Source organism: Notolepis coatsorum (genome assembly GCF_963971535.1).
Source record: "Notolepis coatsorum genome assembly, chromosome: 5".
NCBI lineage: Eukaryota > Metazoa > Chordata > Actinopteri > Aulopiformes > Paralepididae > Notolepis > Notolepis coatsorum.
Window position 1 is genome coordinate 97,850,532 of NC_140169.1, and position 25,167 is coordinate 97,875,698.

Sequence of the window (25,167 nt, forward strand, 5' to 3'; positions counted from 1 at the left end):
TACTTGATGTTGAATGGGCCATAGTAATGTCAATTTAGCAATACAATTAAAAAAGTTATAGCCCTGCAAAGAAGGGGAACTTCTCCATAGACAAATAGAGCTGGCGGAGGATGGTATATTAAGAATATAAGCCTGGCGACCAAAGTGTTAATTAAAAAATTTAAATTAAAAAAATTAAATTTATTATTAGTATTATTATTTATTTTTTTATCCTCAAACTAAATCCTCAATTTGAATAAAGTGATTCAAACTTCGTCAGGGTTTTTCGAACGGACGTTCGAACCTTCGTTTTTAATTTTAAAAAAATTAAAAAATTAATTCTAATTTTTATATATATATATATATCCTCAAACTAAATCCTCAATTTGAATAAAGTGATTAATCTGATTAAATTAGTCTTTTTTCTTTTATTATTTTGTTAGTGATGTAATCAAAAATAACACTTGGAACAAAAAAATACGATAATATACGATTGGTAAACACTCTGATTAACCAAAACACTGGATGAATTATTATAATAATATGTGGTTGGCACTTCTTTATCGTTGCTATTGTAGATAACTGTGGCAATTCTAGAGTTAATACATGTAAACAAATTTATTCATTGATAACCCAAAAAAAACATTATCTACTTGAGGAGAGAATGTGTATATCTGTGTTTTAACTTTGTGTACACACTTACCACCCATCATGGGAGTAGGTGCGTTACTCATAAATTGTTTCTGCTTGGGGAGAAGTCTTGGTTTTGGGGGAGAGTAATACTTAGGGTTTCCAACCTGCTCTACTTCTAGAAGCAAAACAGTGAACAAAATGTGTATTTTAGCAGCTTTAGGGGCTACAGGCGTGTAGTTCACCAGTTTGATAAGAATCTATTATTTGGGAAACAGAAAATACTCTGTTACACTATAACCACTTGTAGGGCTGGGCGATATGGCCAAAAATGATATCGCGATAACGATATCGATAACAATATCATCGAGATATCCATAATTATCGATATTGTTATAAATATTAAAAAAATATATATATATATTCTTAATTATAACTTATTAACCTTAGTTGTATAGTGCATAATGAAACGTTTGTCAATCTGTATTGTTCTAGAGAAAGAATGGGCATTCATTCAAGCCAAAGTTAATTTATCATGGATGATTCCATCATTCCAAGCTGTTGAGAGAGAGAGAGAGAGCGAGAGCGAGAGCGAGAGAGCGAGAGAGAGAGAGAGAGAGAGACCTGGAAAGCGAACAGGCTCTTGGAATGGGTGTCTGGGAGGAAGTGGGGGGGTCTTTCGATGTTGATTAAACGGCAAGCAACTAATGTCATGAGTGCAAAATTTAAGGACAATAAATCTAATCTAACTGAAATTGTGTAGCACAGACCTTTCTATGGATCAAAACCTCAATATTATTATGGTGTAGTTAATACTTCATGTATCCTTAATCCCTAGGCTAATGAGGCACTAAGATGTTAGTAAAAAAAAATACGTATGCCAATGACCGGAAGTAACGGTATATATGTGTATGGTATGGTATGGTTTATTTCTTAATCCCAGAGGGGAGACATGGTTTGCCACCAGAGCAACAATTTTCACTGTGCTCCTAAATTTCTTTGTGTGCTCCTAAATTTTTATTTAGATTTAATTTATTTAAATTTGATTTAGGAGCACATGTGCTCCTTGGGAAAAAGGTTAGCGTAGAGCGCTATATATGGAGACATTAACATTACGTTATCAAACATAGGGACGAAGACTGTAAAAAAAATTGTCGACAATGTTTTATAAGTAAGGGATAATGTATAGCTACGAGGTCATTGTCGCAAAATAATTGACCGACACGGAGTTTAAAATACCGAGCCGCTTCGGCGAGGTGTTTTAAACGTCAGTGAAGGTCAATTATTTTGCGACAATGACCGAGTATAGCTATACATTATCCCGCTTATTACATGGCTAACTTACTAACAATATACCTAATTCATTTTACATCGACTCGCAACACTGGTTCTGGCTGCGTTCTGGCTCCGCTCGTCGCTCCGCCCCCTGTCATCGCCGGCAGCAGAACACCGGCAGTGTCTAATTGCACTGAAACAGTGTGTGTCAGTGGGCTTGATTGCGAACAGCTGCGCACTGTGGTCATTATTGTCCCACAGCGGTCATTATTGAAAAATAATGACCGCTGTCGGGGGGCTATTGACCAATCACAAGCAAGCATTTCGGCGAATGTGAAAACGCCATGTAATAATCTTTGTTAATTTATCAAAAAAATGCGGTGCCCCCCAAAAAAAATAAAAAAAAATCAATTAAGGGGGGCAAAAAAAGCCCTGGAAATTTGTTTTTAATTTCTAACCCTGATTTATATTATATATATTTATCTTCTTTAGACTTCATTATATATATATATATATATATATATATATATATATATATATATATATATATATATATATATATATATATATATATATTATATGGTTAGTTATCATATTTAGACTTCATTATATATTACATATAGTTAGTTATAATCTATAGACTTCATTATATAATATTATAGTTAGTTATTTATAAAATGTTGTCTATTTTCATATATTTTCTATTTAAAATATATTTCATGAGCCCCTTTCACACTACCCATTAAAGTTGTGAATCATACCGGCATGCCGTTCTGTGTGAAGGAACGAACATGGATGGAAGGGGTCAAAAGCTTTTTTCCATCTTCAGGAATAGTGAAATTGCCAGGTTGGTTTGGTCCCAGCTTCTGTATGCATAGTGGGATAGGGTGCACCACCACGCACCACCAACACGTGCACATGATATAATAATAATAATAGGCTACATTTTTTATGTGTAATTAAATATGCTACATGAGACCAAACATTGGTCCAACTATCAGTTGTGCATGGAATGGCTGACCACATGAAAGGCTGACCACACATGACACAATAATAATAATAATAATAATAATAATAATAATAATAATAATAATAATAATAATAATAATAATAATAATAATAATAATAATAATAATAAAAAAAAAATAATAATAATAATAATAATAATAATAATAATAATAATAATAATAATAATAATAATAATAGACTACATGTCTTATGTCTAATTTCATTTTAAACCTTTATTTAAACTCAAAAGGCAACTTAGGTTCCCTAATTTACAGTGTAATGTTGAGTGTACATAACTACATACAGGGTTAAGCAAAAATAGGCATATCAAATCACACAGAATATAAAAGCATAACAATAAGTATGGATAACGAGGATAACGATAAATTAAAACATGTACAACTTGATTGACAAAGGTTGGAGATCAAGGTTTTAAACTCTGCAACAGAGGATGAGAATCTCAAGCTTTAACTTAAGGACTATTGGAGTTCATTCCATGAGCTAGAGGGGCATCATAGCAAAATGCAGATTTACCCTGTTCAGAGCAAACTCGAGGGACCTTAAGGACCAGCCAGTCACTAGAACGAGTTCCATAGATACCAAAATTCCATTCCAATAATGATGTAGTATAAGGAGGTAGCTTACCAAGAGCATAAGGGGCCGGTTGCATTGATCCATACAAAAACTGAGATAAAACAGTCAGAAGGTATTGCTGGCCATTGGTCTGTTTTTAAATTAGAACCTAACGTTATTGTGCATTTGTAGAAGAAACAGCTTGGTGGATGGTGATGTATCAGTCAGTTTCAAAAGCTCATTGTCACCAAACTTTTCTGACCATCAAATGGACACAATTCTGGTGGAGACGGACCCATAGCTGCCAACTTGTGTTCACGTCACCATGACTATGTGGCCCACACAAACACAATCAAGTCAAGTTAAAGTTCAAGTTCCTTTTATTGCCACACGGCCAGGCAAGAGAGAATGATGAACAGTCATCCAGGCTTACAAGAAATCATGCTATAACATTACTGTCCATGCTGGACATTGTTACTCCACTAGGGGAGCTGCCACAGCTTTTGCCCTGTAAGCAGACACTGTGGTTTGTTTCGTTACATGCTTGCTGCCACTGGCTGACATATTACACTCCATTTAAGCTGTTCTCTCCCCCTTTGTCATTAGAGTGCTCTCAGTTGCTCCTCTCTCCACAGTAGATGTGATGTGGTCTCAACTAGAACAGCATTAGAGAACTCTTCTACCCACAAGACACTGTGCCTTCCACATTTGAGATTAAGTGGTGGTTAGAACACTGAACTTTACACATACACAATAAATCAAAGAAAATCTCTCTCTCTCTCTCTCTCTATGGCACGCACACTGGAAGAGAACACACACAGCAGAGGTTGAAAATGCAGCACGAAGGAAAAATACTCTCTCTCTAGTAAGTAAATCAATGAATGAATGGACAATAGAGCACACAGACGCATATGGGTGAAAACAGACGTTAATTTAGTGAAAACGTACACGTGGACAACACTGAACTCAGTTTGCAAATTTTCGCACACTCAAGACACACACACACACACACACACACACACACAAGAAATCAATTACTAAACCCACAGAGCGAGGCTAAAAATAACCCCAGTGAAATACTGCCGCCTGGTTTGATGACAGAAACTCTGCTTACTTACAGTCCAGTAACAGAACACAACTCTCTCTCTGTGTCTCGTAGTTGTAGTCTCTCAACACCAGGTCCGTTCTGATGAAAAGCGTTTGGTCCTTGATGGCACATAGACTCATTCAGAGGAGATAGGGGATAGGGTACATCCTAGGCCCCCTAACTAGTGTGGTCCCCTCAAAACCTCTCTTCTCCGGTCTTCTGTTCCGTTCCTCCTCCTCTCCAGTCATATCATATCACCTCTCTTTCTCCCTCTCCCTCTCTCTACCCCTCTCTCCCTCTCTAACCCCTCAGCCTGCAGCTTGTGTGTCTGTGGCCACACCCAGTCGCATGTTGATCAGATTATAGGCCCTCTGCCTGCCATAACCCCAAACCACCTCTTCTCTCTCCCTCTCATTGCCTCCATCTATTTCTCCCCCCTCTCATCCCTGACTCCTCCTCAGAGAGGAATGCATACTTCAAAATGAGGGTTCCCATAGGCCGGGGAAGAGAGTCTTCTGTATTTTCTTTTTATGCACATTGATGTGCAATTTTAACAGTGTGCAGAACATGTTTTCAGGGGAGTAATTCTTTAACCCATTGTTAACCCTTTCTTTAATTAAAGGTAGATTGTCATTTTTCTATATCATGCATATCTCATGTCTGTATAGTAATAATATTAGTATAATAATAGTAATAGGACTCTCATGTCCCATGTCCATCAGCACCAGTTCCCCTCGAGGCCGTGTTCCTTCTCCTCTGCTCCTCTCCCTAAACACCAAGTCACACCTCAAGTCATCGGTCTGTCAAGCTCCTGAAGTTTGCGGACGACACCACCCTCATTGGTCTCATCTCTGGCGGGGATGAGTCCGCCTACAGATGGGCGATTGACTGCCAACTTAAAAGCTTAAACTTAACACTCTCTAAAGACAGTGGAGATGGTTGTGGGCTTCAGGAATAACCCAGCCCCACTCTGCCCCATCACCCTGGGAGACTCCCCCAGTCGACATGGTGGAGACCTTCCACTTCCTGGGCACCATCATCTCCCAGGACCTCAAGTGGGAGCTGAACATCGGCTCCATCACCAAAAAAAAGCACAACAGAGGATGTACTTCTGTACTTCCTGCAGCAGTTGAGGAAGTTCAAACTGCCAGAGACGATGATGGTGCAATTCTATGCCATCCATCATCACCTCCTCAATCACCATCTGGTACGCTGCAGCCACTACCAAGGACAAGGGCAGACTGCAGCGTATCAGTCGCTCTGCTGAGGAGGTGATTGGCTGCAATCGGCCATCTCTCCAGGGCCCTGAAGTGAGCAGGTAAGTTTGTGGCCGACTGCTGCCACCCTGGATACAAGGTCTCTGAAACACTCCGCCTGGAAGGAGGCTGCGGTCAAAACCTCATGCCACAAGAACAGCGTTTTACCCGTCTGCAGCCAGCCTCTTCAACAAGGCCCTGCTGTATAGTGCTAGTATTCTCATGTCTGTATAGTGCTAGTATTCTCATGTCTGTATAGTGCTAGTATTCTCATGTCTGTATAGTGCTAGTATTCTCATGTATATCTCATGTCTGTATAGCAGGGTTTCCGTTGTCCGGTAATTACCGGTTTTTGACCGGCAAAATCTGTTGAAGTCTGACATATTTAATCTCTCCGGTCATAATGTCCGGTGAAAATAATTCCCTCTAAGCACAATTTGATTATTTGAATTGTATTAAAATAGGCTCAAATTAAATAGCATATGCGATGAACGAAACAATCATTACATTTGTTTCATTGTTGCTTCACCAATAATGACAACGATGCGTCAGCGGGAGCTTGGTGCTGGATTTGCGAGAGCATGCAGCTGCAGACCCGCAGAGCCCACAGAGCTGTGCCCGCACAGTGCAATACTCCAATTCAGCCATTGGCAATTCAGCTGTTGGGTGGGGGGGGGGGGGCGCTGCTGAGCGGTCCCCAGACCGGACGTGTCTATATTAATGCCAGCCCAAGAGTGCTTCCGCGTTTCTCTGATTGGCCACGACGCCCATGTGACCGTGGCTTATCGCGGCGCGCGGCAGAGCGGAAATAGGCTGCTGCTCCGGCGAAAGAAAGACAGGCATTCTATTGCCATGCTCTGCGACAAACTCTAACCTTAACCAACTCCGAAAGAATGCCTAAACTTAACCGGCGAAAGAAAGACAGGCATTCTATTGCCATTAGGGATGGGTACCGAATTCGGTACTTTTGAGGCACCGAACCGAAACACGTCGGTACTACCGAGTATCGAATCAAGTGAGAAACCAAAAAGAAAATAAAAAAAAAATAATAATAAAAAAGAATTATGGCAATGACAAGCCGAAAACTGTCGAAATTGTAGTTATTTGAAGTTTGGATTTTTTTTTACGACTGAGGTAGGTAAATTAAATTTCTTGAGACTAAAGTACCGAAAAAAGGTACCGTTGGGTACCGGTATCGATTCACAGGTACCGGTACCGGTATCGGTTCAAATGTGAAAGGTACCCATCCCTAATTGCCATGCTCTGCGACAAACTCTAACCTTAACCAACTCCGAAAGAATGCCTAAACTTAACCGGCGAAAGAAAGACAGGCATTCTATTGCCATGCTCTAAGACAAACTCTAACCTTAACCAACTCCGAAAGAATGCCTAAACTTAACCGGCGAAAGAAAGACAGACGCTAGTTACGTTTATATAGAGAGATGATAAATTAATTAAACGTAAAAAAAAAAGAAAAATAATTGAAGTGATTCGAACTTGTTACCAACTGACCGCAGGCTCCACAGCAAGCTGAGGAACGAGTTGAGCTAACCGTCGATGTTAAAACAGGGGGGATTACAAATGCATAATGCCGCGACAACCTATGCGCCGCTGCCGCAGGGGCGTGCTAGGCGTTGTCACGTGGGCGGTCGCGGCCAATCAGAGAAATGCGGAAGCACTCTTGGGCTGGCATTAATATATAAGCAGACCGGACCTGAAAACACAGCTGGCTCTGCGGCTCTGCAGCTGCATGCTCTCGCAAATCCAGCACCAAGTCGTTGGGAGGTGGAGATAGTCATCACGCAAACCCACGATAATGTTGCCGTCTCTCTCTGCCAAATTTCTCAGTTCTTCGCTTGATATAATTAATACAAATGTCCAATATAACGGAATTCGTTAGCTCATAAAAATGTGATTATAACAGACTGCTGTTTTACCGCTAGTCGGCAGCAGCACGAAGTCTCGAGGGACTTATTTGGAATATATTAATGACCATATATACGCAAAAGTAGCCTAGTTTTAAGTTAAAATATTATAAATCTACATGCCTTGAGGATGTCATTCTTTATATAGCCTGCCTATCAATTGTTTTTAAGCTCAATAAACTCTGACCGGAATTGATCCCATTTGTCCCATCTATCCCATCTACCGGACACTGAGACCGGCAACAATTTTTTCTAACGGAAACCCTGCTGTATAGTGCTAGTATTCTCATGTATATCTCATGTCTGTATAGTGCTAGTATTCTCATGTATATCTCATGTCTGTATAGTGCTAGTATTCTCATGTATATCTCATGTCTGTATAGTGCTAGTATTCTCATGTCTGTATAGTACTAGTATTCTCATGTATATCTCATGTCTGTATAGTACTAGTATTCTCATGTATATCTCATGTCTGTATAGTACTAGTATTCTCATGTCTGTATAGTACTAGTATTCTCATGTATATCTCATGTCTGTATAGTACTAGTATTCTCACGTATATCTCATGTCTATATAGTACTAGTATTCTCATGTCTGTATAGTGCTAGTATTCTCATGTCTGTATAGTGCTAATATTCTCATGTATATCTCATGTCTGTATAGTGCTAGTATTCTCATGTATAATCTCATGTCTGTATAGTACTAGTATACATGTATATTTAATGTAATTTCATGCCTTCTCATCTATACATCATGTCTGTATATTACTAGTATTCTCATGTATTCTGATGTATAGTTCATGCATATCTTATGTATTCTGATATAGCTCATGTATTTTCATGTATATCATGTATTCTGATATAAGGTTAATGTATTCTTATGTATTCTGATATATAGCTAATGTATTCTCAAGTAAATCATGTATTCTGATATACAGCCCATGTATGCTCATGTATATTATGTATTCTGATATATAGCCCATGTATGCTCATGTATATTATGTATTCTGATATATAGCTCATGTATTCTGATATATAGCCCATGTATGCTCATGTATATTATGTATTCTGATATATAGCTCATGTATTCTGATATACAGCCCATGTATGCTCATGTATATTATGTATTCTGATATATAGCCCATGTATTCTCATGTATATTATGTATTCTGATATATAACTCATGTATTCTGATATACAGCCCATGTATTCTCATGTATATTATGTATTCTGATATATAGCCCATGTATGCTCATGTATATTATGTATTCTGATATATAGCCCATGTATGCTCATGTATATTATGTATTCTGATATATAGCCCATGTATTCTCATGTATATTATGTATTCTGATATATAACTCATGTATTCTGATATACAGCCCATGTATTCTCATGTATATTATGTATTCTGATATATAGCCCATGTATTCTCATGTATATTATGTATTCTGATATATAGCTCATGTATTCTCATGTATATTATGTATTCTGATATATAGCTCATGTATTCTCATGTATATTATGTATTCTGATATATAGCCCATGTATTCTCATGTATATTATGTATTCTGATATATAGCTCATGTATTCTCATGTATATTATGTATTCTGATATATAGCCCATGTATTCTCATGTATATTATGTATTCTGATATATAGCTCATGTATTCTCATGTATATTATGTATTCTGATATATAGCTCATGTATTCTGATATACAGCCCATGTATTCTCATGTATATTATGTATTCTGATATATAGCTCATGTATTCTGATATATAGCTCATGTATTCTGATATACAGCCCATGTATTCTCATGTATATTATGTATTCTGATATATAGCTCATGTATTCTGATATATAGCTCATGTATTCTCATGTATATCTCATGCTGCTCACAACCATGCAATTTCCCCATAATGAGGGAAAATAGGGGCGACAGTGGCTCAGGAGGTAGAACAGCGTGTCAAAGTCTCATTGAGCGACACACGGGACCCCCAACTGCTCCAGAACCTTGCATGGTTGCCTCTGCCGTCGGTGTGTGAATGTATGAATGTTTCTTCTGCTCGGCTGCCTGCGGAAGAGCCTCCCCATCCAGCTGAGGGCACCACAGAGCCTGGACTCCTTTAAAGCAGCCTCCCCATCCAGCTGAGGGCACCACAGAGCCTGGACTCCTTTAAAGCAGCCTCCCCATCCAGCTGAGGGCACCACAGAGCCTGGACTCCTTTAAAGCAGCCTCCCCATCCAGCTGAGGGCACCACAGAGCCTGGACTCCTTTAAAGCAGCCTCCCCATCCAGCTGAGGGCACCACAGAGCCTGGACTCCTTTAAAGCAGCCTCCCCATCCAGCTGAGGGCACCACAGAGCCTGGACTCCTTTAAAGCAGCCTCCCCATCCAGCTGAGGGCACCACAGAGCCTGGACTCCTTTAAAGCAGCCTCCCCATCCAGCTGAGGGCACCACAGAGCCTGGACTCCTTTAAAGCAGCCTCCCCACCCAGCTGAGGGCACCACAGAGCCTGGACTCCTTTAAAGCAGCCTCCCCATCCAGCTGAGGGCACCACAGAGCCTGGACTCCTTTAAAGCAGCCTCCCCATCCAGCTGAGGGCACCACAGAGCCTGGACTCCTTTAAAACAGGCCTGAAAACATTTATATTTCAAAAGGCCTTCGATTGCTAGCTATTTCTTGTGATTTTCTTTTGTGTGTTGTTTTTACGTTTCTGTTTACCGGTATACTATGTTTTTAAACCTATAGCACTTTGGGATCTTAGTAAACATAAAGTGCACTACAAATACAATTTATTATTATTATTATTATTATTATTATTATTATTATTATTATTATTATTATTATTATTATTATTAATGTGAGGCATAAGTGCTTTGGATAACAGCACCATTATGAATGCAGTCCATTTACCATAAAACTATTCTTCTCTCTTCTCCTGTCTCCTGTGAGTCTCAGCAGTGTGGAGGCAGGACATTCTGCACTCACTCTCTCAATGATTGGACCAACGTGCACTCACAAACCTATCAAACCCTTTTAAATCTAGAAGTGTTGAGGAAAGTCAGTCTGAAGTATGAATCTAGAGATAACCGCTTCTCTCTCTCTTTCCCCCCATCTCCCTGCCATCTATCCTTCCCTCTTTCAACACCAACCTGAAACCACACTTCTGATGATGAGACTGTGTGTCAGTGTGTGCCAGACCTACAAGACACACACACACACACACAAACCACAATCTCTCCCCCATGTCGCTCTCTCTCTCTCTGTCTCGCTTACCCAGACTTGTTCCTTCCTCTCATCATGGAGGCGGGGTCTCTCTTTCCCCCCTGGTCATCTGTCGGGTCCACAAACTTAAAGACGTGGGCGGAGCCAAACTGGAGGGTCGAGCCTGAGCGCAGCACCGTTGTCTCGGTAACACGCTGTCCGTCAACAAAGGTATCGGCCCCTGGGCCGTGGGGCGTGACCGTCACAAGACCCTCACTGTGCATCAGGTTGCAGTGGTGGGGCAGGACGCCTGGTCCAAACAACTATACAGACAGAAGATATCAATATTATTATTATAAATATATCTATTAAATATGTACATGAAAATATATCTGGTCCAAACAACTATACAGAGAAATATATTAAATATATATGTGTAAATATATCTGGTACAAACAACTATACAGATAAATATATACATGTAAATATATCTGGTACAAACAACTATACAGAGAAATATATTAAATATATACATGTAAATATATCTGGTCCAAACAACTATACAGACAGAAGATATCAATATTATAAATATATCTATTAAATATATACATGTAAATATATCTGGTCCAAACACGTAATTTTCGCACTATAAGCCGCACCTGAATATAAGCCGCAGCAGCTAAATTGAATGATGTGTACATATATAAGCCGCACTGGACTATAAGCTGCAGGTGTTTTAAGTTGTATTAAGTTTAGCAAATAAGGGAACAGATAAATAACATTTCAATGCAGTCAAAAAAGCAATATTTCGATTTTTACATTTTCGGGTTTGGTCACGTCGAGTCACATATAAGCCGCACCGTTATATAAGCCGCAGGGTCGAAAAATGGGGGAAAAAGGCGCGGCTTATTGTCCGAAAATTTCGGTATACAGACAGAAGATATCAATATTATAAATATATCTATTAAATATATACATGTAGATATATCTGGTCCAAACAACTATACAGACAGAATATATCATTATTATTATTATTATTATTATTATTATTATTATTATTATTATTATTATTATTATTATTATTATTATTATTATTATTATTATTATTATTATTATTATTATTATTATTATTATAAATATATCTATTAAATATATACATGAAAATATATCTGGTCCAAACAACTATACAGACAATACATCATTATTATTAGTATTATATGAATATATCTATTATATATATATATACACATGTAAATATATCTGGACCAAATAAATACCCAGGAAGATTACTAGTATTCATATGAAAATATAATTAGACAGATAGATAGAGACAAACAGACAGAGGTACCTGTATAGCTCCATCCTCAGTGCAGTCTGACCCCACCTCTGTGATGCTCTGTTGTAATCTGTACAGCTTTGGTTTGTCCCTGGAATCTGAGCCATCTATACACACACACACACACACACACACACACACACACACACACACACACACAGAGAGAGAGCGTGAGTTCCAGTATATACACACTCGCACTTATACAAAAGTGCTCACTGACAGAGTTCCATTTTAAATAGAAAATAGAAACCGATCTCAATGAACCACATCTAGACACGGCAGGGTTCCCACAGACATTGCAAAATGAATTGCAAGGACTTTTAAGTACTTTTCCAAGCACTATTTTTCATTTTCAAGGATGTCACTCGAAGAATACAATTCACTTTTAAATGCTGTTTTTTAAGCATCTTCACACGAGTAAATGAGGAAAATCAGGTGGAGCGTGCGAGACAGCGACTCATCAGATTTTATTAAAACAGAACAAAAAAAACTTTCTTGATTCAGAACAATTTGATCATGGATGAACAAAACATTCAATGTGAATGGTTGATTTGAATTTCAAGGACTTTTTAAGCAACTTGTTAAAAAAATTGCTGTTTTCTAGTAATTCCAGGCCTTGACTTTATTTTTTTCATCAATCACTTTAAGCACTTAAAGTTCCTTGTGCGAACCCTGACACAGGATTGATGGTTTTTTGGTCAAAGTTATGTTTGGTCAATGAGTGAGTAGAGTAAGCGCATGTCTTCCAACTACACACCGAATGTAAACAAACTGGCGTGCTATAGGCTACACAGCATAACATTAGCTAGCACTGATAGCTCTGTAAGCTAATGGTACTTTTCCCAGACACAATGGATACTGCTTGAAGATCCTGCGTTAAAGTGTCCTGGTGACTTCGGAAAACAATGTCTAACATTGTTCATGTCGCTGATGAAAAATTAGGTGCCAGGTATGTAAAATGCGTCTAGCATATCCCCCAACTACAGTTAGTGGGCTATTCATTGTGAGTCATTGGCTGGACATGAGAAGTGATGCTGGAATGCTCCATCAAATGCTTTCTTTTGTATTCATTTTTTATTTCTCTCTTTTCCATAAGGTTACCATGCTTGCATGCATTATCCAGTTCATATTAAGAATGATGTGTGTATATATATATATATTATATATTACACACACATCATTCTTAATGTTTTTACAATTGAATTTGGAATATAATCTACTTCTCAAAGTGGTTCAATTGAAATTGACCCCAATATTGTCTCTCTCACACACAGATATTACCATAGAAAAACCTCTCAATCACACACATGCGCACACTCTCCGTCTCTCACACACACACAACATAGACACAACCCGTCAATCACATGCATGCACATTCTCTCTCTCTCACACACACAAACACACTTAGCTGAGCACCCCCTATAGAATAAAGCTAGAGTTCACCCATCAGTTCTACACGGACCAGATCAATATAAGTATTGATAGATCAATAGAGGTATTGATTGTCTATCAATGACTGGTTGAGTGCTTTGATACACAGGGTAGTCATTAGTAAACCCTAGTTTAGTAAAAGCAAGGCAGCAGTTTAGTCTCTGGAAGTAGAAGCTGTTGGGAAGTAGTTTATCCACAACTAAACAGTCTAGAAACATAGAAACACTCTCAAATAGCATCTAACTCACTTTATTACTAATTATAAACTTAAAGACAATGGGTCACATGGGAAACCAATAGGAATGAACGTCAATTGTAACAGTTCATGGGTATATAATATAGCCAAACCCCGGCCTCCTAGCAATCAGCACAACATCCCTGAGAGAGAGCGAGAGAGAAAGAGGAGAGGAGAGGGGGAAATGAGGGGGGAAAGAGAGGACAGGATGAGAGGACATGATGTATAGTGAGAAGAGAGGAGATGAGGAGGTATAGTGAAAAGAGGCGATGAGGAGAGAGGAGATGAGATATAGAGTGGAAAGTAGGTATAGTGAGAAGAGATGAGAAAAGAGTAGATGTAGTGAGGAGAAGAGGAAAAGAGGTAGTTGGATGGGTACCTTTCACATTTGAACCGATACGGTACCGGTACCTGTGAATCAATACCGGTACCCAACGATACCTTTTTTCGGTACTTTAGTCTCAAGAAATGTAATTTACCTACCTCAGTTGTGAAAAAAAATCCAAACTTCAAATAACTACAATTTCGACAGTTTTCGGCTTGCCATTGCTCCGACTGCTTTGTTGTTGAATCAAGTCAAATCCTAGGTAAGCATATATATATATATATATATATATATATATATATATTTTTTTTTTTGGTATCTCACTTGAATCGATACTCGGTAGTACCAACGTGTTTCGGTTCGGTACCTCAAAAGTACCGAATTCGGTACCCATCCCTAGGATAGAGGAGGTGATATGAAAGGAGGCATAGTGAGGGGAGGAGAGAGGAGATGAGGTATAATGAGAAGAGGAGAGGAAATGAAGTATAGTGAGGAGAAGATAAGGAGAGAGGAGATGATAGAGAAAGGAGAGGAGATAATGGAGAGGAGAGAAGAGGAGGTATAGAAAGGAGATGAGGTATAGAGAGGAGAGGAGATGAGGAGAGAGGAGGTTTAGTGAGGTGAGGAGACATAGAGGAGATGATGGAGAGAAGAAGAGGTATAGAGAGGAGATGAGGTATAGAGAGGAGAGGAGATGAGGTTTAGTGAGGTGAGGAGAGGAGGTATAGATGTTACCTTCGTGGTGTCGATAGGTGTAGTAGGCATAGTGGTTCCCACGGCCTGGGAGACAGACAGGCAGGGAGGAAGCAGAACACATGCAGAGCAGGGCAGCGCACGCACACCATGCCATAAGAAGGCAGGGAAGAAAACACACAGCAGAGGTTGAAAATGCAGCAAGGAGGAAAAGTATTGTCCCATACCCTGATCTCTCACACTCTCACACTCACTCACTCAGCACCCCAAACATCAGGGACCTATTTCTATTGTCTCTGTACTGTTTCCAGAGCAGAGCCAGAGACTAGCGGCCAGGTTAGTGGGCCAGCAGGCTAGCAGAGACAGGACTGGGCCAGCAGGCTAGCAGAGACAGGACTGGGCCAACAGGCTAGCAGACACAGGACTGGGCCAGCAGGCTAGCAGACACAGGACTGGGCCAGCAGGCTAGCAGACACAGGACTGGGCCAGCAGGCTAGCAGACACAGGACTGGGCCAGCAGGCTAGCAGACACAGGACTGGGCCAGCAGGCTAGCAGACACAGGACTGGGCCAGCAGGCTAGCAGACACAGGACTGGGCCAGCAGGCTAGCAGACACAGGACTGGGCCAGCAGGCTAGCAGAGACAGGACTGGGCCAGCAGGCTAGCAGACACAGGACTGGGCCAGCCAGCAGGCTAGCAGACACAGGACTGGGCCAGCAGGCTAGCAGACACAGGACTGGGCCAGCAGGCTAGCAGACACAGGACTGGGCCAGCAGGCTAGCAGACACAGGACTGGGCCAGCAGGCTAGCAGAGACAGGACTGGGCCAGCAGGCTAGCAGAGACAGGACTGGGCCAGCAGGCTAGCAGAGACAGGACTGGGCCAGCAGGCTAGCAGACACAGGACTGGGCCAGCAGGCTAGCAGACACAGGACTGGGCCAGCAGGCTAGCAGAGACAGGACTGGGCCAGCAGGCTAGCAGACACAGGACTGGGCCAGCAGGCTAGCAGACACAGGACTGGGCCAGCAGGCTAGCAGAGACAGGACTGGGCCAGCAGGCTAGCAGACACAAGACTGGGCCAGCAGGCTAGCAGACACAGGACTGGGCCAGCAGGCTAGCAGACACAGGACTGGGCCAGCAGGCTAGCAGACACAGGACTGGGCCAGCAGGCTAGCAGACACAGGACTGGGCCAGCAGGCTAGCAGACACAGGACTGGGCCAGCAGGCTAGCAGAGACAGGACTGGGCTAGCCAGCAGGCTAGCAGACACAGGACTGGGCCAGCAGGCTAGCAGACACAGGACTGGGCCAGCAGGCTAGCAGACACAGGACTGGGCCAGCAGGCTAGCAGACACAGGACTGGGCCAGCAGGCTAGCAGAGACAGGACTGGGCCAGCAGGCTGTGTGGTGACGCTCTTGAGGTAAATCTCAATCCAACGTGAAAGGTTTTCATTTCGATGTAGTAACGCATGTCATCTGTCGTTGTATGTACAACAGTTCATGACATATAAAATCACTTTTGCCATATTGTATCCGTTTGTCTAGTCCTATACCTATATCAGAATATCAATATCATAATTATATCTATTAAATATATTTTATATGTAAATATATCTGGTCCAAACAACTAACTTATACAAAACAATATCAATATTATATTTTTTGTATCCACTTTTTCTCCCATTTTCTATTTTTCTCCCATCCCAATTTTCATATCGTCCAATTCAACCCTCCCCTGTCTTCGAACGTTGTTTCTTGGCTCCCACAAGCCGGCTGCAATGTGGACTAAGTCATAGCACGAGTCCCCTCCGATACTCGAGGTAACAGCCGTCGCATCTTTTCACCTGCACGGCTCGATCTTTCAGTGTCGAGGGTCTGGGCTTTGGAGGGGCCCCGCCCCCGTCGCTTCTTGATTCTACTGCGCAGGCACACCAACCGACCTGTAGGAGTCGCTGTCCACACCGCCCGATCCCCACCCTTCAGTTTCCCTCCCTGTAATACGGCCAATGTGTATTACTGTGGACGACCAGCTAAACTGAAAGCAATGTGGAGAGCGGGGCTCGAACAGGAGGCATCCTGTTCGAGCCTAGTCTCCAGCATTCGTTGCGAGCGCCTTGCCCACTGCGCCACGTAGCCGCCCACAATATCAATATCATTATTATATAAATATATCTAGCCCAAATAACAATGCAGACAGAATATCAATATTATTATATATATATATACGTAAAAGAAAAGGTATAATAATAATAATTATGTAATATATATATTTCAAGATGCAAATATATCTGGACCAACTAAATATATATGTCAACTTGATATGACATTAGCTTAGCATTGTACATGGCTAGCTAGTCAAGGTGGCCAATGCTCGCTAACTAATGGTAAATTTCTCTACCTGTGTTTGTAAATACAGTGGAAACTGATTGCACATATGACGACAGATCTGCGGTACTGTGTTGAAAAGCAAATATGAACATTATATATTCATAGTTTATTATGTTCGTTTCAACAGAGTTTTACCCCAGAATGAGACAGACACCACACTGTTACACCAGAAGGCTCGTCAGAGTAAGAGAATCAACTTACTGACCACGAGCCAGACACCCGTCGCTGAACGAGCCCAGCAGCCAGCAGCCACTTTGATGTCTCCAATAGAGAGATGTTTATAATACAACTTATAATATATCGAATGTGTATAATACAACCTCCAATATGGAATATGGAATGTACCAAAGAGGCTGCTGGAAGTAGGCTGAGGAGTGTGGCTGGAGTTCAGTGTAAGAGGGTTAGAGTTAGGGTTAGATAGCAACCAGCGAGCTGTTAAAGCTGGAGGTCTGGGAGGGGGGGGCTGAGTTTCCCAAAATACTCAGAACCTGAGGTGACCTTGGAAAACTGACCTCGGAAATCGCTAGGATTGTCAAGATGACATTCCTGCATATTAAAACTTGACTTGTTGCCAATCAGTTGTCAGGAAGGGAAACCCCAACACGACGGGGAATAGGAACGATTTGGGAATGATTTGGAATATACTGGGGTGCATTCAGAAACGAAAGGGAAGAACGCAAGGCAGTATTTTCTTCATGAACGCCCCTCAAAGAGCCTCTGTCACTGTTCAGAGCAGAACGTCTCCGTGGGGGTTTGGACAGAGGACAGGGTGAGGTCTTCCTAATCCTACAGCTTGGACCGAGCCACATTCCAGACACCACAGTTGTTCAGCTGTGTTTCCACTGGTTAACCTATTAAGCTTCCACTTAATTCAATTTCCCCTTAACTTAATATCCCCTTAAAGATCCCCTCCACTCAACAACGTGTTTTCTTTTAATAGTTAACTCCTCTTGGAGGAATGACTTTGACTATACAGATTTGTATGTGTGCAGAACTTGTCAGAAGAGCACCCCCCCCATGTCCCCTGCCCCCCAGGTTGAGAACCACTATTGTATATGATAGAAGGGTATATCCAACACAGCTGCAGGCGTGTTGGGGATGACAATGGGTTTGGTGCCAGACGTGGCTCACTCACCTTGGAATAGCAGTTCTCATTAGCTGACAATACAGTGGCTCTTTACTGGGACTGTACTGCCTCCCACTGGAGACAGCATGTTACCACAACTACTATTCCTACTGCACAGGGATATGGACACACACACGGCTGCTTTCGTGCATGTGCGTGTGCGTGTGTGTGTGTGTATTAGTGGTTTCACAGAATAGTGGACTAACCGATTATCAAAACTACTAGTGGACAATGTGCATCGTTGTAGACTAATAATAAAAACATATATGTTTATTTCCATAGGTGGATAGGCTATTCAGAGCTTCTGACGACCGAATGTGGACATTGTGGACGTTGTTGAACATAGATTTGTTTGAACAATCATTTTCTATATCATGCCATGTTAAATAAACGTTCCATTTGAGACCTTTTTGACGAGAATTGATCATTGTTATTGTAATAAATATGATATATCTCCCAAGTCTATTAAACTACTTTTTGGGAGTAGTTGATGACTACTAACATGCAGTAGTTGTGAATGCCCTGGTGTGCATCATGTACAGGCCATGTTCCAGTCCTACCTGGGCTGAGCTCCACCAGGTAAGGCAGCTTCTCGGGGGGCAGGGAGCCTTCCAAGGCCTTTCCTCTCTGAACCTTGTCCTCCGCTTTCCTCCCCTTCTTCCCCGGCTGGTCTGGAGGCCTCTTCTTCAACTGGAACACCAGAGCCCCTGGTGTGTGTGCGTGTACACGAACACACACGAACACACACACACGCACACACACACACACACACGCACGTTACACTTAAACCAACTGGTACACACACGTTACACATAAACCAACTGGTACATACACTACAGACATATTATACTTAACCCACTTGGTACACACACATATTCTACACGGACATCAGACTATAGTGTCACTATAGGAAGCAGCCCAAATTAAGAGTACTTGTAGCAGATGCGTAGCAGCTACCAAAGACTTTGGCCAACTAACACCTCTCCGTTTTAAGCTAGGCTAGCCACTACACATCTGCTTCCATTAATTTGTGCTAAACTAGGCCAGCTTCGAGCCAGATAGCTTTCTACTGAACACAGAGATTCAATTGGTATCTATGTTCTTGTCTGACTCTGGAGAAGACGGTAAGATTTTCCTTTAACCCCTTAAGCCACCATCGGTACCGGGCCGAGATTTATTTCATGTCATAAATAGATCAAATGTTGCGTTTCTTTTTCAAATGTAGCCAAGAGTAAAGACCCTAAGCCTATCAAAACAGCAGTCAAAGTGAATATTTTCAGCACTACGTTTGTTTACCAATGACTTTAAGTGTTATTAGCTAAATATGAGCTTAGAGAAATCTCTGCACATTGCATCGGAAACCGGATGATTTAGACACAAGGAAATTACACTGTCATTAAATCGTTGTAGTCCTAAGGGCTTTCGATGGACATCGACATTTCATAAAACTACACTACCCCAGCTCACACCAGCGCTGTCAAAGCTGCAGAAAAAATTATTGATGTAATTTTCGTGATTATATCTCACAGGTCAAACAAACTTGAACATTATTCCATAAATGGTGGCTGGGTGGCGCAGTGGACACTGCGCTCGTCACCAACGCAAGAGACACCGGGTTCGACACCGGGTTCGACTCCGGCTGTCGGCGCTGCCTCCGGCTTGGGCCAGCCGTCATACTAACTCAATTGGCAGAGTTAGTGGGTGGAAGTCGATGGGTGGTAATCTGGACGTTGTGGACAGCGACTCCTACAGGTCGGTTGGGGACGCCTGCACAGCAGAGACAGGAAATGGCGGGGGTAGTGTGAGCCTCCCACACGTTACACCTCGCCAATGAGAGTCCGCGCTGGCAGGTGAAAAGATGTGACAGGCTGCCTCCTCGTGTACCGGAGGGGACATGTGATGCAAGGCTTCTATCCTCCCTACAACCGGCCAGTGGGGGGCATATGCGAGCAACATTCAAGACAGGGGAGGGAAGAATTGGCACATTGGAATTGGGATGGGAGAAAAATAGGAGAAAAAAGTGGATTAAAAAAAAACATTATTCCATCAAATAAAACATATATTGTTTCTTTACCTTTCTATGAACGTCTAGAAAAAATCCGGTCAAAAATGGCAGAGCTATGGACATTATACAAAAGTAACTCAAGTTCAAGTTCAAGTTCTTTAATAGTTGTCATACAGAAGTACAGAATACTTTCATACAAAATGCTTCTTACTGTTACGCTCCAGAGACTGTGCTAGACAAGATAGTATCAAATAACATAATAACATAATATAGCATGAATTTAGAAGAAGAAAAATGAGGTCACAGTGTTCGGTATAGACATATGTACAATGTTCTGAGTTACCATATAATATACAATACACAATACTATGCAGTGTACTAATGTACAGTACTATCTAGTGCAAAGCAGAAATGGGATGAGGTACAATTTTAGGTACAATTTACAGTAAGGTGTACGAGTTGTAGTGCAATCCTTCATCCATAAATATAAAGTGTGGGGAGTGGGTGCTACAGTGTGTTTGTTTAAAGTGGGTGTGTGCTATAAAGTGTGTGGAGTGGGTGCTACAGTGTGTTTGTTTAAAGTGAGTGTGTGCGTGTGGATGTGTGTGCTATGTGCGTTTGGTGGTTGTTGTTGTGTAGTGTTCATTCATTGTTCGTTTAGCAGCCTGATGGCCTGGGGATAGAAGCTTCTTCTGAGTCTTTCTGTGCTCGCCTTGAGACTCCGGTATCGCTTGCCTGACCGCAGCAGTTCAAAGAGGCAGTTGTTCGGGTGACTGGAGTCTTTAATGATTCTCTTAGCCTTGCCCCTGCAACGCTTGTAGTAAATGTTCTGGAGGGTGGGGAGCCCCCCTCCAATTGTGCGTTCGGCTGAACGTGTCACTCTTTGTAGTCTGCTTCGGTCTTGTGCAGTGCTATTCCCAAACCAGGAGGTGATGTTGCCGGTCAAGATGCTCTCTATTGTACATGAGTAGAAGTTCTTAAGGATCTTCTGGCTGACTTGGAACTTCCTTAGGCGCCTGAGGAAGTAGAGGCGTTGTCGTGCCTTCTTCACAACACTGTCAATGTGTGTGGTCCATGTCAAGTCCTCGGATATGTAGGCTCCGAGGTACTTAAAGCTGTTGACTCTCTCAACCGGTGCCCCGTCGATGCTGAGGGGGCTGTAGTCCTTGACCCCCGACCTCCTGAAGTCCACAATCATCTCCTTTGTTTTGCTGACGTTCAGGGAGAGGCTGTTTTCCTGGCACCATCCCGCCAGGACCTTGACCTCTTCCAGGTAGGCCCTCTCGTCGTTGGCAGAGATCAGGCCCACCACCACTGTGTCGTCAGCAAATTTGACGATTGTATTGCTACTCCGCTGAGCCACACAGTCGTGTGTGTACAGGGAGTAGAGGAGGGGACTCAGAACACAGCCCTGGGGGGCCCCTATGTTGAGGGTGATGGATGAGGAGGTGCAGTTGCCTGCTCTCACCACCTGGGGTCTGCCAGTCAGGAAGTCCAAGACCCACTGGCAGAGGTCATAGCCCAAGCCCAGGTCCCTGAGCTTGGCTATGAGTATGGAGGGGACTATGGTATTGAATGCCGAGCTGTAGTCGATGAATAGCATTCTCACATAGTTCCCCTGCCTCTTGTCCAGGTGTGATGCTGCTGTGTGCAGCACATGGGATATGGCGTCCTCCGTGGACCTGTTGGGGCGGTATGCAAATTGCAGGGGGTCCATGTTGATGGGGAGGGAGGAGCAGATGTAGCCCTTTACTAGCTTCTCAAAGCACTTCATGGCTATGGAGGTGAGAGCTACAGGGCGGTAGTCGTTGAGGCAAGCAGGCTTGGATTTTTTGGGTACAGGGATAATAGTGGACTTCTTCAGGCAGGTGGGGATGACAGCCTGTTCTAAGGACAGGTTAAATATGTCAGTGAATACTGGGGCCAGTTGGTCGGCACAGACTTTTAGGACGCGGCCGGGGATGCCGTCCGGACCTGCTGCCTTCCTGATATTCACTTTTTTAAAGGTCCGCCTCACCTCATGCTCTGTTACCCTGAACACTGCGCCTCCATCAGCAGCCGACCCCCCCCCCCCATTGCCGAGGCTTGTGAGCTGGTGTTGTTATTACCAGCATCAAACCTCGCATAGAAGGTATTGAGGTCATTTGCTAAGGAGATGTCACTGTTCAGTTTGAGGGAGGCGCCTTTGTAGTCTGTCATCGTTTTGAGCCCCTGCCACATAGCTCTAGAGTCAGCTTGTTCAAACTGGAGTTAAATTTTATCCCTGTAGCGCCGTTTGGCCTCTGACACTGTCCTCCTTACGTTGTATCGCGCCACCTTGTGGTCATTCATGTTGCCTGCCACTAGGCCGTCGTTGTATGCTTTGGTGCGCTCTCTCAGAGCTTCACGGACGGATTTGTCTACCCAGGGTTTTTGATTTGGGTAAACTTTCATTTTGGTAGTGGGGATTGTTTCTTTCACCCTAGTACAAACATAGTCCAGCACTGTCTCCGTGTAGACATTAATGTTATCTGTGTCGCGGAACACATTCCAGTCTGTGTAGTGAAACACTGACCGGATCGTCTCCTCTGACGTCAAATCCCATTTCTGCACCTCTCGCGAGACTACGGGAGTACTTTTAATTCTCTGTTTGTACTTTGGTGAAAGAAAAATGGACGCGTGATCTGATTTACCAAAGCCACTATCAGAATGAGCCTTGTAGCCACCTTTAAATTGCGTGTAACAGTGATCTAGGATGTTACCGCCTCTGGTGTTGCAAGTCACATGCTGATAGAAGTCAGGCAATACCTTTCTCAGATTGGCGCTATTGAAATCTCCCAGCACTAAAATGGCGGCGTTAACGTTCGCCACTTGTATTCTATTTACCTCGTCGTGTAGTCTGGAGAGCGCAACCTTGTTGCTGGCTTGCGGTGGAATATACACTCCGATCAGGACGATCGCCGTTAACTCCCTCGGGAGGAAGAAAGGACGACACTTGATGGTTATATATTCCAGTTCTGGGGAGCAGTGGTTGGATAATTCCTTCACGTTAGTTGGATCGCTCCAATTTTTGTTAAACATGAAGGCAATACCTCCTCCACGTTGTTTACCGGACTCTGATGACCAATCCTTGCGATGGATAAAGAAGTGATCCGCTGGTTGAATTGCGTGGTCTGGAACCTCCGGTGTGAGCCATGTTTCGGTGAAGCAGAGGACGTTGCAGTCCCTAACGTCTCTTTGATATTGAATCCTTGCTCGGATGTCATCCAGTTTATTGTCAATTGATTGTACATTGGCTAGCAATATACTGGGCAGTGGTGTACGGTGGCGTCTGGATCTCAGCCTGTTACGGATCCCAGCCCTCTTTCCTCGTCGTCTTTTCCTGGGCTCTGGGAACAAAGGATCTGGTCCTAATCTCCGGAGAATTTCTTCAGGCCATTGATGCGGTTCGGAAAGCTGGTCCAGTGAGTAATCCAGTTGGTAAGTTTCCCGTAATCCAATGTCTATGAGTGACTGACGGTCATATACATTAAATGCACCAACAGTTGGTACGAACAAAACTCTAAAAACTATAAATATTAACAAAAGTAAACACAGTCTCGACGGAGCGAACAGAAAGGCAGCCGGTCGGAGCAGCGCCATCTCATTCAAACTTGACTTAATCTACTGTACTTACAGTAGATTTAATAAGGTAATTTATAGGCGTGATATTCTATATTCTATATTCATATTTCAAATTTCATGTGTCCGGATGGCAAAGTTCAGTACTGCATCTACAAAAAGAAAACTGTAAATCATCTGCCCTTTATTCATTTGCTTAGATTTTAGTACACTCGATCTCAAGAAGGTGCTGAATGAGTTCAGTGGCAATTTTTCACATCTGGTCAATGTTAGCATGGTGTTATTCACCATCAAAGATGGAAAAAGAAAATAATAATAATAATAATTTATATTCTCCTTCATTACAATTTACTCAAGCATAGTAACATACACTACATTTCTGACACTGGGAATACATTCCATGAGGTCCATATATGTCCCTAGATACCAAGAATATGCAAATGGTCCTTGTAGAAGTAGAGCAATCTTCCATTTACTTGGGTATGTACTTTTAGGTGAATTTTTGGAAAATATGGCTAGGGCTTAAGAGGTTAATATTTTTCTGTGCCTTTCAGTTGCGCTACTACATTGTGACTGGCGCTACTACAATGTTTAGTAGGTAGCAGCAGTGTTAGTCTAGAGCCCTGGACCATACAGATAAAATATAAACAAGGTTCACACTTAGTCAAAAGCTGAGGAGAAAAGTTTGAGTTTTTATTGTAGGGACACAGATCAGCTCATCAGTCAGAGGAGAAGAAAACGAAGAAGAGGAAGAAGAAGAAGGAGCAGAAGAGAAAGAAGGAGAAGAAGAAAATAAAGGAGAAAAAGAAGAAACAGAAGAAGTAGAAGAAGAAGAAAAAAAAGAAGAAAAAGAAGAAAAAGAAGAATGTAAATAGTCACAGATTAGTTATCCCTCATCAGATATAGAGGTAGTAACACTAAAAGAACAGCAAGGGGCAGTAGAGACAAGGAGATCCCAGGGATGACACAAGAGATATGAGAACAATTTATTAAACACTGCTGTTTGTATTTTCTTGTGCTTCCAATGTGCTTGAAAATAAATCATAATAATAATAATTATTAATAATAATAGCAATTGCCAGTGTGTGT

General features: G+C 42.1%; 1 protein-coding gene across 7 annotated transcripts in view; it reads right to left on the reverse strand.

Annotated features, from left to right (window-relative positions):
* afdna (afadin, adherens junction formation factor a) overlaps positions 1 to 25,167 on the reverse strand; it is a 244,966-nt gene that overhangs the window by 122,273 nt on the left and 97,526 nt on the right. For all 7 annotated transcript variants that reach the window (XM_084315182.1, XM_084315177.1, XM_084315178.1 and 4 more), the window contains exons 8-10: positions 19,034 to 19,180; positions 12,291 to 12,385; positions 11,015 to 11,265 (exon numbers count right to left, since the gene is read on the reverse strand). In XM_084315182.1, the coding sequence (XP_084171308.1) occupies positions 11,015 to 11,265; positions 12,291 to 12,385; positions 19,034 to 19,180 (493 nt within the window). The remainder of the gene's footprint in view (positions 1 to 11,014; positions 11,266 to 12,290; positions 12,386 to 19,033; positions 19,181 to 25,167) is intronic.